The following is a 15,480-nucleotide window of genomic DNA, read 5'->3' on the forward strand; positions in this document are numbered from 1 at the left end:
TGTGTGTGTGTGTGTGTGTGTGTGTGTGTGTGTGTGTGTGTGTGTGTATGTGATGTCTTAAGAACTAATAGAACTCATTACAAAGTGCACTTACCTTTATAAATAACACATCAAATGCACACAAGTACATACCTTTCCCAGGATAAACGCCTGGGGGCATCTTCATTACAATAGTTGGATGCTGTCAAAGTGGAAGCTGTTAATAATGCATTTCTTTCTACACATTGTTGCACTTGCTGTGGTTGCTGTTGTGACTTCGTTATCGTACTAGTGCCGGTTTGATGAAGTAATTTAGCTAAGCGCCGCGTAAGAGCCGTACTCGACGTGCTAGCAGTGCCTGCTTGATTAGTTGCAACGTTGAACGTATTATTGAAGAAACTACCATCAATGCCGCAATTTTCTAGTGTAGGTGTATTCTCGCCAGAAGAGCGTGTATGAGTATGTTTGGAGGCATTCCCTATTATACCAACACAAGTGTTATCATTGTCGTTGCCCGTACGCTTTTTAGTGGCCAGCCGATAAGCACGTGCAGCTACAACATGTGGCGATGGAATTCTAATCAATGTCGCATACAAAGCATTGTGCGAGTGTGCATAATTTATTAAAGAGAAAAGCATATAAGAACAAAAACATAAGTGGCTACGTAAGTGGCATTTCTAAGCTTATCACGAAAAAGAAAACAAAAAAAAAAAGAATAGAAATGGAGAAAAAAAATTTTATATGGACCTCTTTTTTATCTACATTTTGTTTTCCTTTTTTATACCCACCATCGAGTGTTGGGATTATATTCGTTTTATTAAAACTTGTGCTACATCTACCGGATAAGCAAATACATAAGGAGAACGGAGAACAAGTCACAAGTTAACCAGGGTCTATTCCCAGTGCTGTAGACGACACGTCTAAGGTGGCGGCCATTTCCCTCATATCCCTCTTCTCACATTTCTTTCTGACCTATCGTCGTCGTGTTTATATACCCATACAAAAGATATCCCGTTAGTGGCGACGAGTCATTTTAAAAGAAGTTTTAAAAATCCTAAATCCCTTCTTTATTTGTATCAAAATTCGAATGAAATTGAATGAAGCCCTTTTATCAGTCTGTATAAACATATCTGTGGTAAGTATTCTCCTTGTCGCATGCTTCGTCAAATTTCGCGAAACTATTTCAAATTCGCTCAAGTAGGTTAGTATTGAAAATTGGTCAAGTTGGTCAATATACCAGAGCAGAACAGAACGTAAACAAATTGGTGGTTTTGCCCATTGCTCATAAACTACGACACGAAAAGTGGTAAAAAATTTCCAGAGATACTCTATGAATATCTATATGAAATTGGAGAAATTGGAGCGGCTACGTGCACGCTACAATATGAAATATTATTCCTTTCCTTCTTTAGCTTAGGGCGTAAAAGATTCAATCACAACCGAATATATAATATTCTTAGTTGAAAAGAATTCGTAACTTACCTCAACAATACTGAACCGTCAGCCGCATAACATTCAAAGTCATCTGAACCTGATGAGGCATACGCTGATAAAGTTGTTGTTGTTAAGGCATCGGGTGTTTGTAAAGCCCCACCGCTACCTCCGTAAGGTTTTTGCTGTTGGCCAACCGTCATCACACCGCCGCCTACGTTATGCGGTGTACTGCCAGACGATTTGCGACGATAAGCTAACGTGGCATCATCTTTAGGCAAATTAAGAGATTTTATGCTTAACGTGTTGTTGTTGTTGTTATTATTATTGTTAAAATTATTATTATTATTATTGTGCCAGACTGGTGTTGTCGCGTTTATATTGCGGTTCACTAAAGACCAACGATTTCCGCTACTATTTGTTTGTTTTACATTTGTAATCCTCGGTTGCTCATCTTCACGATTTATTTAATTTGTTTGTTTTGTTTTTTTTTTTTTTTTTTTTTTTTTAAATAAAAAAAGGTTTTACAAACAAGATATGTTAAAATTGTCAGAGAAAAATTTTGTTAATATAAAAATAAAACAAAAAAAATTCAAACAAAATAAGTGTTATGTTCTTGTTAGCTTAGCTTCGTAGGCACGAAACTTATTAGCCATCCATTTTGAAAGCTGTATAGTTAAAGATAGTGTAACGGCATTTTTTCATTAAGAAAAGTTTATACAATGCTCAAAGCGGCTCAAGTCTTCCTTGAATAAGTTTATAGCCCCCAATGGTAGTGTCTCGTAAAATCCCTATGATCCATAGCTTGCTTTCAGTGAATCATTAGAAAGATATAATTCTGTTTTGCCCGGAATAAAATCCCGTATGGATCGAGTAACGGTTATGCCCAAAAATAGAGTTGAATTTTTAATAAGAATGAAGACGAAGAGAGTTTCCTGATTTATTCGATCACGTGTCTTCTTTTCGTCCAAGGTAATCAATAAGAAGAGTTGAGAGTAAAAAACTTGTTGAGGTAATCTTTGAGTTTGAAGAAATGAAATTTACTTTCACTCCCTTTTACTGTTAACTTCTTATGGCAGTGGACTGGAGTTACCAGCCATTTGGCTTATTTCCATCATCCAGTGCTTCTTAAAGAATTGTTCCCTTATAGCAAGTTTTCTATATAAAATATTTGCGTCTACTTTTGTTTGAGATATCTATTGCGTCGTCTACGTTAAGGCCCATTATCTCTATCGTCTTCTTTTTGCATTTTCCGGTGATGATAAAAAATCATTTATCTCAGATTTCTATTCAGCATTATTTCCATCTCATTAGACTGCCTGCACTGCACTAATTTTGTCATTCTGTTACCAAAAAAGCATTTGTATATATATATCTGTACAATCGAAACTAAACTATGCTTGACGATGCTTGATTAAACTTTGATTAATTTTTCCGAATTTGTTAACAATTAGAGCTGCTTTGGCGAATGTACATCACGAAGGGATAATTGGGTGGTTAAACTTGACTCCATCTATTTCAGTGAGGACAAACAATTAGAGCACAATCATCCACTTTGCTTTAAGCTATGACGGTATAACACTCTATACACAATACGTATAGATTTATTTGCAATCGCGAGCAGGTTCTAAACCAGTTCAAGTAATTCATCTAAATTCGTTTCTTTTTCGAGCGTTTCTGCCCTAATTCAAAACTGACTATAATCTTGATATAAATATAATGCATCATGAAGGAAAGATACGAAGATCAAAGCAAAATTGCTAATATCTAGAAGGTATAGCAGATAGGTAAAATTTACCGCGAACCTGAGAGTCGTGTGAATCTTGCGCTCACAGTTAATCAAAAATCTAGCGATTTTTATGCATTTGCTTACAATATCGACAGCCCGAGCGGATAAAGTCTTCCTACGATTGTGGGTTGCTTTTCCCTATTACCTATGGTATGTGTGTATCTGATAAGTATTTGTTTTTTAAAGAAAAAAAAGAGCAAAAAAAAAAAAAAGAAGCGGAATATGAGCATGGGAATCGCGATTGTGCATCATTTCACCTAGATATCGGGAATAATTTTTCCGTTTTCATTAATCGAATGATTTTCACATGAACGCATTTGATTTTCATTTTATTGTCATTTTAATTGTGTATATAAAAAAAAAAAAAAAGAGGAAAACTTTTCTCATGTGAAATGTTCGTTCATGTTTTCATCATTAGAGTGAGTCAAATATATTTATTATTTCTCTTGTAGAAGAAATTTTCATCTCATTAATAGCACACAAAATCGCCCCAATAACAACAAGTTGATCAGAACGTTAAGCTGATTTATATAAATCTCACTGTTGCGTCCATTCGGGATTTGGACGAAAAATAGATACTTGGCCTTGGTCCTGAAAGATTAATTCATAACTTGTAAATTAGAATGATTATCGAATCATTCGGCCCATGTCACGTTGTATTATCAAAACTGGTGCTTAATAGCTAAGTGAGGATAGATGACATTTTTAAAATTAAATACAAAAAGGAGCCAGCGAACGAAATATTATAGCTAGATCAAGATGAACTCTTCAGTGTTGTGCAATGATTATTTTCACCATAAAATACAAGAGATTAGATTACGTTATCAAATGTCCTGAGAACTGTTAAAGGGGAAGTGATCGAAAAGGTACACGTTTATGGTCCAAACTTGGTTTAGCAAATTCACAGTCAAATCAATTTTTCTCATAAAATTCTGATATTTATATAAAGAAGTTTTTTTTGAAAGAAGTTCCAAAAAGTAGTCTATCAAAATGCTAACCTTCACCGATATTTGTCTTTCTATAAAGATCTTTCTATATCTCTTTCTAAATGGAAATTTATATCGGGAGTATCAGAAAAGTGATCTAATTCAAGCTACTTTCAAAAAGATTCATCTTTGAATCAAGTCATATCGATCTTTCAAATATCGTGCAAACGTTTTGAAGCTTCCAACCTCGCCGAGTCGCCGAGTAGGCAAATGATCAACAGTCTTGAGTTCAAATTCAAAGTGCTCAAAGAGTTTTCAATAAAGCCTTAAAGCCCTGCTTGCTGTCGCTGTAAGACGTTAGTCTTAGAATTTATTTCTCTGGCTAAATTAATAATAATAATAATAAGAGTGACGTTACAATTCGTATCAATAATAAATCGTAAAGTTGTTATTATATCAATAAGATTAAGTGTCTCGTATTGTAAGAGTATGTATGGATGTAATTATATACCAGTATATGATAACTCAATATACTAATATACTAATCTTCCACACAAAAATACAAAGGAAATCATCATCGAGCAGATAGATTCGCACAAAATTTAATATGCCTCGTAACACAAATGTGTTTGTGATGTAGGATTAAACAAAAGAAAAAAAGCGATAAGAAAATTATTTCACATTAAACTGGAAATTATTTTCCATAGCTAATCCACTACGTTATCGATGTTGTACAATTTTTCATTTTTCTTTCATTTTTGAAGGCTTCTAATTTTTGATTCAAGCAAGCGTGACATGTAAATAAAGTGTCGTAAAGCATTAAATTTGAATGAGAGAGAATTTAAATTCACGCATATACCTTTTACTATATATAAAATTTAGTCTTGCAAGTGTTTGCGTTACTGCATGGGATTTGCAATTACAAGGCTGTTGAGCCTTGCAAAGCAATCAAAGCGTCTTAAATACTATTAAGTTATCTTTATCTTACTTGGGGAGGAAAAAAAAAAAATTTGTAATGTTAACGACTTTGAGGCCAAATAGATATATAGCTCGCTTATAATGAAAAGCAAAGGGTAATGCTAAAGTAAAGTTTCGAAAGGACGTGGTGTTAATAAAGTAAATCAAAATAAAATTTCAATTCCGAAATATAAAAGTTTATGTAAGCGGAAAAACTTCAATTTATATAAGTGGCTTTTATATTTTCACTACCTTGACCTTTATATTTGAGTGTAAACGATAATAAGTAGGTGGATATTATAAAGCAGCTAAAGCATTTTTTAAGGACTACCCACAATAATTGTAATTAATTTTTCTAGAAATTTATGCTATAGGTAAAGGCTTTCTCTCGAAAAAAAGTGTCTGCTGACATAACGAGACTGCACTGCTTTAATGTAATTGCAATAGAATGAAAAACGTTCAACTTTGTTGAAAATTATAATTAGGTCATTAACTTATATCTCGTTATTAACATAAGCAGGCGTAGATCATTTCTATAATGAACGGATGATATTCCATTTAATTACAGTTTACAGGCAACGACTTGAATGCAATTTGTCAGTTATTGACGAAACTATTTAGGATTGAAAGTATGTCGCGTGTTTTCGAGTATGAAATAAATTTCGCGCGTTTTGTTCTCAACAATGTGATCCCTTTTGTTAGTTACGTGGCACGTTGCTTGTGCCTCGTTCAAACCACATACCGCTAATGTGTAATTCGTCTAATTTGTACCTAAAACTAATGGTAAATATTGCATGCTAGCGACCGTCAATGATATCGTATAAAGGTGTGACATAACGATATGAAATGCGCTCTAGATTTTCTGGCTTTTCTGGCTTGATTAAAGAGAATGATTCTGTTCGCTAATAAGAGAGTCGTTAAGGTGAAAGTATGTCATCTCTCACGTAAGCATAATTTTACACATATCATTACCATTTTCTCGCTCTTACGGTTTTCGAATATTTTCAGGGCGATTTTAAAAGCAGTACGCGATTGCTGTACGCGGGGTCGCACATGCATCTCAGTTTCTGCTCAGGAGCCCAAGGAAACCCACCCAATAATTTCGCGGACAATGTTTTCCCGTTCTGTCACTGCTTCCACTTTTGCTTCGTAGGAGAAATAAAACTTTTGTACTTTTCGTGTCATCAGCGATATTCTCTTTCATGTCATTTTACTAACATGCATTTGCAGACATTGCCAGATGAAAATATTAATAATTCAATATGTAAGTATTGTCTGTCTGATAGACATTTGAAAGTATTTGACATCGCTTTCTGTTTGAATATTCATTAGATTGAAAACTGTGTAATATTGGAACCGAGTAAAAAAAACTTAGGTACAAATCGAGACCCAAGCGTACATTGCAGCTTTTAGATAGTTTTATAGTTAACACTAATGCAAAGTGAGTACATATTGTAAAAGCAAATATTTTAAGCCATTTATTCTAAATCGTATTACGACGATGATAAATTTAGTTAATGACTTATTCAATCAATCCAGTTAATGGGAAACATTGAATGTTATAAGTGGTAAATAGTGTAGAAAATATTTGAAATAAATTTTACTAACATACCCCAATGATACTGCGATTTTTCAGGATGCAGCGATAATACCGGCGGGGCAGGCACTATAATTGCAGGTAAAGTACGTGAACGTAACAGTGGCGGAGGTGCTTTTCGATTCGTACGATTCGATGTGGTATGCGTTGCATTTAAAGCTTGATTTCTACAAAAAAAGAAAAAAAACAAAAAGAATTTTATTTATCACAGTTAGTAATAATTTTTATAAATACAAATAAAATAAAAATTAATTAAAAATTTTCTTAACGAGATGCCATTTAAAGGATGCGTTCATAATAAACACCGGAATTTCAAATCCAGATATTCTTGCTATCTTGATTACGAATCTATATATAGAGCTGTTTGCCTTATCTGTGTACACCTCGGTCCATGTATCGGTTAAATATCGCTATATACATTTTTTATATTTTAGTATAGGTTATATAGGCGTAATACGCCAGTTGTATATATCGGCATATCTACTGCTTATGTATAGGTATATCTGTATATAAATCGTTTATATATCGGCATAATTATACCGGTACATATATATTAGTTTATAAAAAAGGAATATATGCATATATATGCAAGTATGTAAAATCTACTTATTACTATATATATCTTATATATATATATATATATATATATGTATTGATATCTGAACATATCGTTCGTTATGTATATATATATATGTATATATATATATATATATATATATTGATATCTGAACATATCGTTCGTTATATATATAATATATGCATCTATACAAATATACAACTACAAAAGTGTATATATACATCGGTGTACATATAGAGTATACCAGCAAATGTATATATCGCTATGTATACATGCAGGATATGCATAAACATTAAACGTCATTCAATTTATTGATATCTATTTATTGCATTTGAAATGACGTTCGTATATGTTGTTTATCTCCTTTAGTCGATACAATTATTTTTCAATGCACATAAAAAAAAAACCTTTAAATGCACGGATGATTAAAGCTTAAAAGATTTGTGATTTAAATTTAATTAAATTTTTGAATTCATATGTTGTTCTGATTACGTCGTTATCAATAAAATAAAGTCTAAAAGTTGAAAGGAAATTTGCTCGAATAAACCACTTAAAATTTTTACAATGGTAATTAATGATAACATAAGAAAAGATTCTATTACAGTCCATAGATTGACATGCACTACACAATTCTCCTAGTGGGTGCTTTTCGGTAGCTATACAATATATAAAAAAAAAAAAAAAAAATTGATAAAAAACGCAAACGCATACATTCATATTTATAATATATATGAGTACAGAAGTCTGTTTGACCGATATGTGTCGAATAAAGCGAAAGTCGCTGTATAGGGAATAAAGGGAGTCTAATGCATTTGGCTAGCTATGAACAAGTTTCGCATAAATCATACACATAACATTGCTCTTCGCTGCCCTCAATTACAACGGTCGAATGAACACCAATGCATACCGCTGCATACGAATAAACTCATTCGCTTAATCGGCTAAATCTTTATTTCAACGCAGATTACAAACGCAGAAATGTGATTAAAGTAACTCGCAAATGCTTATTGTGATGTAAATTTCGATAAAAATCGAAGTTGTTTATTTTCCTTTGTCCAGTTTTGTATAGAATCTCATTGAATTGGATTTGAAATAAATAAATTTATATATATATTTTTACCACAAATGCGAAAGCAAAAAAAATTTCTAAAAGACATTTTCATTTAAATTTAAGTCTTTCAATTTTATTAAACCTCAACGTTGTATAATTGTAATCATTTCAAAGTGTTCTCCTCTTTATACGAATCTATAAATCGCGTTTGTGTTTACTTTTCAAATTTGCTCCGAGGTTGAAAAACGACCATAAAACTTAATTGGTTAAGTCAATAAGCTTTGGTTTGCTTCTGTCGCTTTGTTGTCTCATTTTTTTACAGCACTCAAACAAGGTGGTGTAATAATATTTTCGTTCTATTCGTAACAACTTGCTTGAAACACAAACGGCTTGAAACAACCTGGTGTAATAGTAACATCGTTTTATGCGTAACAACTTGCTTGAAACACAAACGGCTTGAAATGGCGACAACTACGACACTGTGTTCCTCAAACTCTTCTCTGTACCTAGGTACAAGCATTTAGATAATTACATTTCGATTTGTACTTCAAATGCGGGGAGATAAACTATGCTTTATGGGTAGCATAGATGTACCGAAACTCTCACCTCCCAGTGGTGATTCCCGGGAAACGGCTTCGGCCGGCTAAGAAGAGTTTAAGGTTTTGGGCTGCTAACTCGGCGACGAGTTTCTAAGAGATGGTGGAGGGGTTGGCTGGAAGATGAGCTCTTCACTCAATAGCTGGTTACTACCGAGGAAATATATGAATGAATGGTTTTTCAGTACGTTGAAGGTAGTAATCTAGCGAGTGCATGGTAGATCACTCTGCCATGTCAGTGCAATACCCGAGACCTACATATCTCGAAGAAAAGTAGTTCATGGTGTTGGCAACCAAGGAAGTATGGTGAATCCGAAGCAAGTACGGTTGTTTTTAACTTCCGCCCAAAGTATGCCAAAGGCTTTGCAAAACAAATTGGGAGCCACGGGGGTCAGGAGGCTCGCTTCACAAAGCCACGTAGGCCTGCGGGTGTATGATGGACTTTGTTCATAAAGTCATAATGAAATAGATTAATTTCTTCAAGAACAATCATACAAAAAGGAATTGACGGACGGCTTTCCCTTTGGCCGATTAATAAAAACCCTCTCGAGAATTAATTTAATATATGCAAAAATTAAAAAAAGGGATTTGAGGGAAAGCCTTTTTCCCCTTTTGCCTTATTTTCACTTTTGAACATATGTCACGGATGCCTGCGGGTAATGGTGGTATTTGATCAACAGCACAGTGGAAGCCTTATGGCGGAAGCAAGCATTGATCAATTTGTGAGTCCTGAGTGCTTGGGTGCGGCCCTTCGGGGAGTACTCGTGGTGGCTGTGGTTGGCAAGTTCCTAGCCAAACTGGAACAGTCGAGTGCAGCTAGGCCTCACCACTGACCAGAGTGGGGTTTATTGTTCCATACACAATAAACCGTTCTGGACTCTGGTGTTGTTTAGGCCCCTACTCTGTGGGGATTGTCTAACTCGCCAGGGGGCGTAGTACGCTTAAAGTGGCTTGGGCCACCGTGGGATTAAGCCTTTCAGGCAGGAACCCACGATAAACCCTTGCTACAAATTCTGTACTTCAAATACTTGTTTTTCTAAGTTTACCCATCCGGTAATTAGATAAATACTTTTGCGTAAACTCATCTGATAATTCACCCAAATAGTACGCATAAGAAATGTTCACATTATGTAATCGCTTTCTAATCTCTATACTTCCTCGTGGTTTAATCAAATAATAAAACGTGTTATCCGTTGTTACGATTGTTGACGGATTAGTGAGATTGTAAGCCTATTCTTTATACTGATAAGAATTGCTTTATTGCCAAGGCTCACAGAGATACTAGAATTGATTTGCAGTTATACTATAATGGGTAAAATGGGTATATTTTTATTATGCAGTCGATGTTCATAAAATTGAATGGGAATTTAAAACATATTGAACTGAAAATTTTGGAATACCTTTCCCGCTTACATTCCCGCTTTAACATCTGCAGTCACATAACCATTATAATAATAAAACAAGTAAGAAAATTATATTCCGTTGTGACCGAATATTTAATACCCCTCACCTCTTATTCCAAAAAAAGTAAAAGAATGAAATTTTCGTGCGCTGCTGAGCTTTTCTATTTTCAAAACAAAAGTTATCCATTCGCTTAGACGTCTGAACATTGTAGGCGTGTCCTTTGAAAAATTTAAGTCACTTTCAAATTTTTTTTGCAAATTTATGGGCGATATCTTCATTTACGGGAGAGTGTTTACCACAAATACCACATACTTCCGCAGACAGCGAATGGATGGACACGCTTAGGTGCATTCCAAATTTGAAACTGGCCAAAAATTTATACACTTTATGGGGCTTTTGAAGCTTACTTACTAACTTAACTCCGAGTAATTCTTAGGTATCTTTCTGCGATACTATATAATGCTTGTGACTTAAACAACGACTGAGGAAGACGGAGATCCTTTATTTCGCAAAGGCGTAGTGGATGCCGCTGTTGTGATTCATCTGTGATAAATGGAACGCAAAGACTGACTTTTTACTATTACAAATGTGAACCCATTCCCCATATTTCTCATAATTTTCTTTTCCCAATTCTACTTCTCGTACTATTCAGCAAAAAGATTTTATTAATTGTGCTTACTTTAAGACATTGATAATATATTCACTATTAGTTATTAGTTTCGTATTTCGTTAACCAATTTCCCTCCTTTTGAATCTTTCGCAAAGGAAATTTTTTAAAAATTTGAGCTGGGAATTCGTCTAATATGTCTTGCAATTTATTCTCTTGCACTTTTTTGAATTTCCCAGGCCGTTCTTTGTCTCTGACATCAAAATAACAACTTTTGAACTGTTAACCAACTTAAAACCAACAATTGGGTTATGTTAGAGCACTATCAATGCTATCACGTTATTTTAGGCAGAGAAAGGTCAATTTCGTCGAATTTAATCGTTGTATGATCAAGATACATGCAAGCACCTATTAACATGTAACTATGTAACTATGATGTCCTCTCCTTCGCCAAAGTAGAAAGAATTCGGTGATCACTGATCACCATATTAGTGCCGTTGATCTCAGCTTCATCTGTGACATTGGGATGGGCCCAAGGAGAGGCTAATTTTTATATCGCTTGTTTATGTTAAATATTGATCTCATTCTAGTGATCCCATATACAGTAATGTGTGGCAGTAGCAATGAATTTGTTGTCACTTCTCTTTTTGAACTGATCTGAGAAGCATTTCAATAATAAATCTGCGCTAATTTCCATCCTGAACCGACCCTAATTATTAAGTACGTCTTCCAAGGTTATTTACTGTCTCTTGTATAGCAGAGAGGGAGAGAGGTTCACGCGACCACTGAAATGATTGGATGACTCAATTTTATTCGAATAAATTCTGACTTATATATCGGAATACAAAACTTGCCTGTGCGGGATTTCTTATTTTTAAGAGAAATCCACAACTGAAAAATGAAAATAAAACTTTATAGGAGATTATCTATTGAAACACAACAGACCCATAATGATATGTAATGTACTGTAGTGCTTGCGTATCTATGCACATTTGGGATGGAAATGTTTGAGATTAAATTCTTTTTCTTTTATCTTGAAATCTAAATTGAAACTTATTGCATAATATTTACTTCAAATGTTTTCTCCACAACGTGAGATTTCTTTGTCTTTTGGGATAATGGAATGAATGAAAAATTCGTGGAACTGTACAGATAAAAGAGCTATAAAATCTATTCTCTCATATCTCTCTCCATGTAACACTTAAACATATAAAGAAGCAAGTCAGATAATATTAAGTTAAAAGGGAAAAAAGTCGTAGGTTTAATCCTAAGCCAAAGTTACAGTAACAGTATTAGAAAAATGTGCTCCGAAATGGCGAATATCGATCAAAAAGGTTAAAACATTACAGGCTTCTACTTATGCAAATGTCTCTTTGATAAATAACTGAAAAATAAAAGTGTATAGATAGTCGGGAGTGTTGCCACTTTTATATCCGCTCTATGAACTTTTCAACTAGAATTGCATATCAAACACCCGAAGGCCAGTACTTAAGTAAAATGCACTGTTTTAGTGAATGCTGTTAAAGCACAAAATCATATACGACTTAGAATCGATCTTGAATACTTTTTCACAAAAACAAATACTCAACTGCTTGAAATACGGACATAATCTAAAATGCGAAGAGGATGAAACAGAAGATATCCTTTTTGTTTGCTTAGAAAAAAGAAAAATAAAAATTAAATTGTAAAATAAAGGGGACTCGAAATTTCCATACCTACTACTACTACTATTAAGGTGTCCTTCACAAGAATAGATTAAAAGTTAGATGCTTGATTATATCCTATGATAAATTGTTGAATTTATTGATTACATCTCTCAATCTTTGGTTAAGTTTCAAAATTATTACATTTAAATGTGTTGAGCTTTCCTAGAGTCAGTATTCATCTTGATTTCATCACCAGTTTAGTCATCTTCATATACACTGAGGTTTACGACTGTATAGTTCTGTCATTATAATCTCACCTTTTCTTAGACTAAATGTACTTTGTATAGGTTTTCAGTACGTTATAATCTCTATATAATCTCCCTCTTGCTGTTTGCATATTTGAAACATTAGGGAAACGTTAGGGAAACATACTCGCTAAGAGTCAATTTTCATTTACCGTAACTTTTAATTTTGATTTTAAAAATCCTACCAGTCAATATATGAAGGGGCACAAGTCGGTCAAATTTATATTTCAGACTTTATGATGACATATATAAACGAATAAAATTTTTGTGTGACTTCATTTTGCGTTTTAGTCGTAAAATTTTTTCCATTGATCTAAATAAATTATATTAATAATAATATAGCTATTCTGTACTAAACGAATATCAGACGCTTCTTAAAATCTCAATTTACGGTTTTTACCCATCGTGAGCAAATTTGATCTTAATCGAACTCCCAATGTGTATACCAGTTATCAGATTTTTACTGACATATTCTTTTCTTAAGTTTTTTTTTTTATGTCCACCACAGGTGCGGGCACGGTGGTGATCGGGAAGGGCTGTAGGAAGAAAGGAGTGAAGAGAAAAAATAGTGTGTGCGTGTGAACGGTGGTCTTGAAGATGGAGAAATCATTCATAATGGGAAAGATCACTGCTGATAGATTGTTCCAAAGACGGACAGTTAAAGAATGACGAGTCGCGATAGTATGCAGGTATGCAGGTGTGAACGTCGAGAAAGCCGTGTAGTCCTGTTCGCGTATGTATGGCAAACTATTTTTTAATTGCAAAATTCCGAGAAAAAATTTCTGCTAGAACGAAGGGAAACTCTTTCCAATATTGTCAATAACCTAAAGAATTTATGCTCATATTTCAATCTCGAATCAAAATATGCATCTTATGCATACATATCTTTGATTTCTTTTTTAAGATGATATGCGGCAAATACGCATTTAAGGAAGATACGCTGAACATATTGTGCTTACTTAGTAAGAAAATAAAAAGGATTATATTGCATACGTGTACATACATAGATATTTGCAAATATTTACTTTCAATTAATTTTAAAACTAATAACAATCGAGTATATTAAGTAGTGAATTTCTTTTGCCGTGGGGTAGTCAGAAGAGTCTGACGCACATTTACGCCGAATACATGTCATGTCTATCTCGAGTAAATAAAATGTTTTGTGCAAAAGTTTTGGGAATATTTTACATGTCTGATATGTGGACGAAAAGTATTGGAAAAGTGGTTGATATAATCAAATTAGTATATATTTCGATAGTTCTTTCTTTTTTTCTTTCTTCCCAACTCTTTCTCACCTTTCTTTACGTAAGCATTAAATGCAAAAAGTTTGTCCAAGCAAAGCCGACCTGTAAATACCATAAGCACTTCGTAACCATTTCTTTAAATGATCGACCTTGTAGGGGGGCGCTGTTATAAATGTTTTGATCTACTCCATTCTCAACAGAGTCCGGTGTCGGACAAAGGCCAATCGGTGTATCAAATTTAATAAAAATATCCCCAAAATTGCGAATTGTAGATTAAGAAAAATAATGCATTGTTTTGCATGACAGACGTTAGGCCCGACTTGAATGGATTTGGAAAATAACTCGTGAATGTAGTTCTGCACAATTCTGGGTGGCGCGTGTACTGACTCATATTCTCTTTGCCATAGTAGAGTATAAATAAATATATATCACCGAAGAGAGCTCCCAAAATGAACTAACCAACGTCATCTAAATTGCTTCGGTCTAAAAGCCTCTGAAACAATTAATGCCACAATTAATGTTTTCGATAAATTTGTGAGACTTAATTGCTGTTTTAAAACAAAAGCCTCAAACAACATTCAATTTTTCTTTTAAAGTCAATCATAAATAAAATTTATTTAAGCAAAAACAACAAGTTCAAAAAACGATCTCTAAAAAAAAAACCCGCTTTCGAAAAAGGATAAACATAAACATGTATGCGAAAGCGTTCCAATTCAGATAATCAGAAATTTAAACGTTCCTCATAATATTTTTTTTAGTATAAGTGACATGGATTAAGCGTACGCTTTTACCAATCGTTGCAATTGGTTTCATGAAGTTATTGGCCGTTTCGGCTATGGGCTCTAAAATATCACGTACCGACGATAGCAGGTTAAAGCAAAATATTAAAGGTGGCTGCAAGAAGCCATTAAAAATTACCGTTAACAACGGTTTCACAAAATAATCGGAAGTCATGTCTAAAAAACCGACCAATAACGTATTAATAAAGGCATATAAAAAGAAACGGTAAGTTTGTAACATAAATGTAACAATTAAAGCAAACCCTATGTGAAGGCTTCCAAAAACTTCGCCCCAAAAGCGTGTGGTATAGAAAACGGCGCGTTCAGCCAAATGAATCGAGACCACTTGCGGTGGACAATCGTGAATTTTGAGGTAATCAGCGCAACCGTGATCGAACGGATACATTCCTATATGAATGTGACCGTTTGATGGATTGACAGTTTCTGGTTCGGGAAAATCGGAAAATATTTTATCTATTGACGGTTTATGAGTTTTACTATTTATTCGCAACTGATCCAAGGATTGACGCATACGTTGAAAAATTGTCGACGATTCCGTGTGACATTTTGTTTTCGATTCATTACTGAAAAG

General features: G+C 34.1%; 1 protein-coding gene across 1 annotated transcript in view; it reads right to left on the reverse strand.

The window, feature by feature from the left end:
* Positions 1-15,480, reverse strand: part of LOC119641993 (putative uncharacterized protein DDB_G0291812) — a 46,815-nt gene that overhangs the window by 9,552 nt on the left and 21,783 nt on the right. Inside the window, exons 2-4 of the mRNA XM_038040943.1 lie at positions 6,695-6,846; positions 1,462-1,864; positions 133-555 (exon numbers count right to left, since the gene is read on the reverse strand). Of these exons, the coding sequence (XP_037896871.1) occupies positions 133-555; positions 1,462-1,864; positions 6,695-6,846 (978 nt within the window). The remainder of the gene's footprint in view (positions 1-132; positions 556-1,461; positions 1,865-6,694; positions 6,847-15,480) is intronic.

Source organism: Glossina fuscipes, unplaced genomic scaffold (genome assembly GCF_014805625.2).
Source record: "Glossina fuscipes isolate IAEA_lab_2018 unplaced genomic scaffold, Yale_Gfus_2 204, whole genome shotgun sequence".
Lineage (NCBI taxonomy): Eukaryota > Metazoa > Arthropoda > Insecta > Diptera > Glossinidae > Glossina > Glossina fuscipes.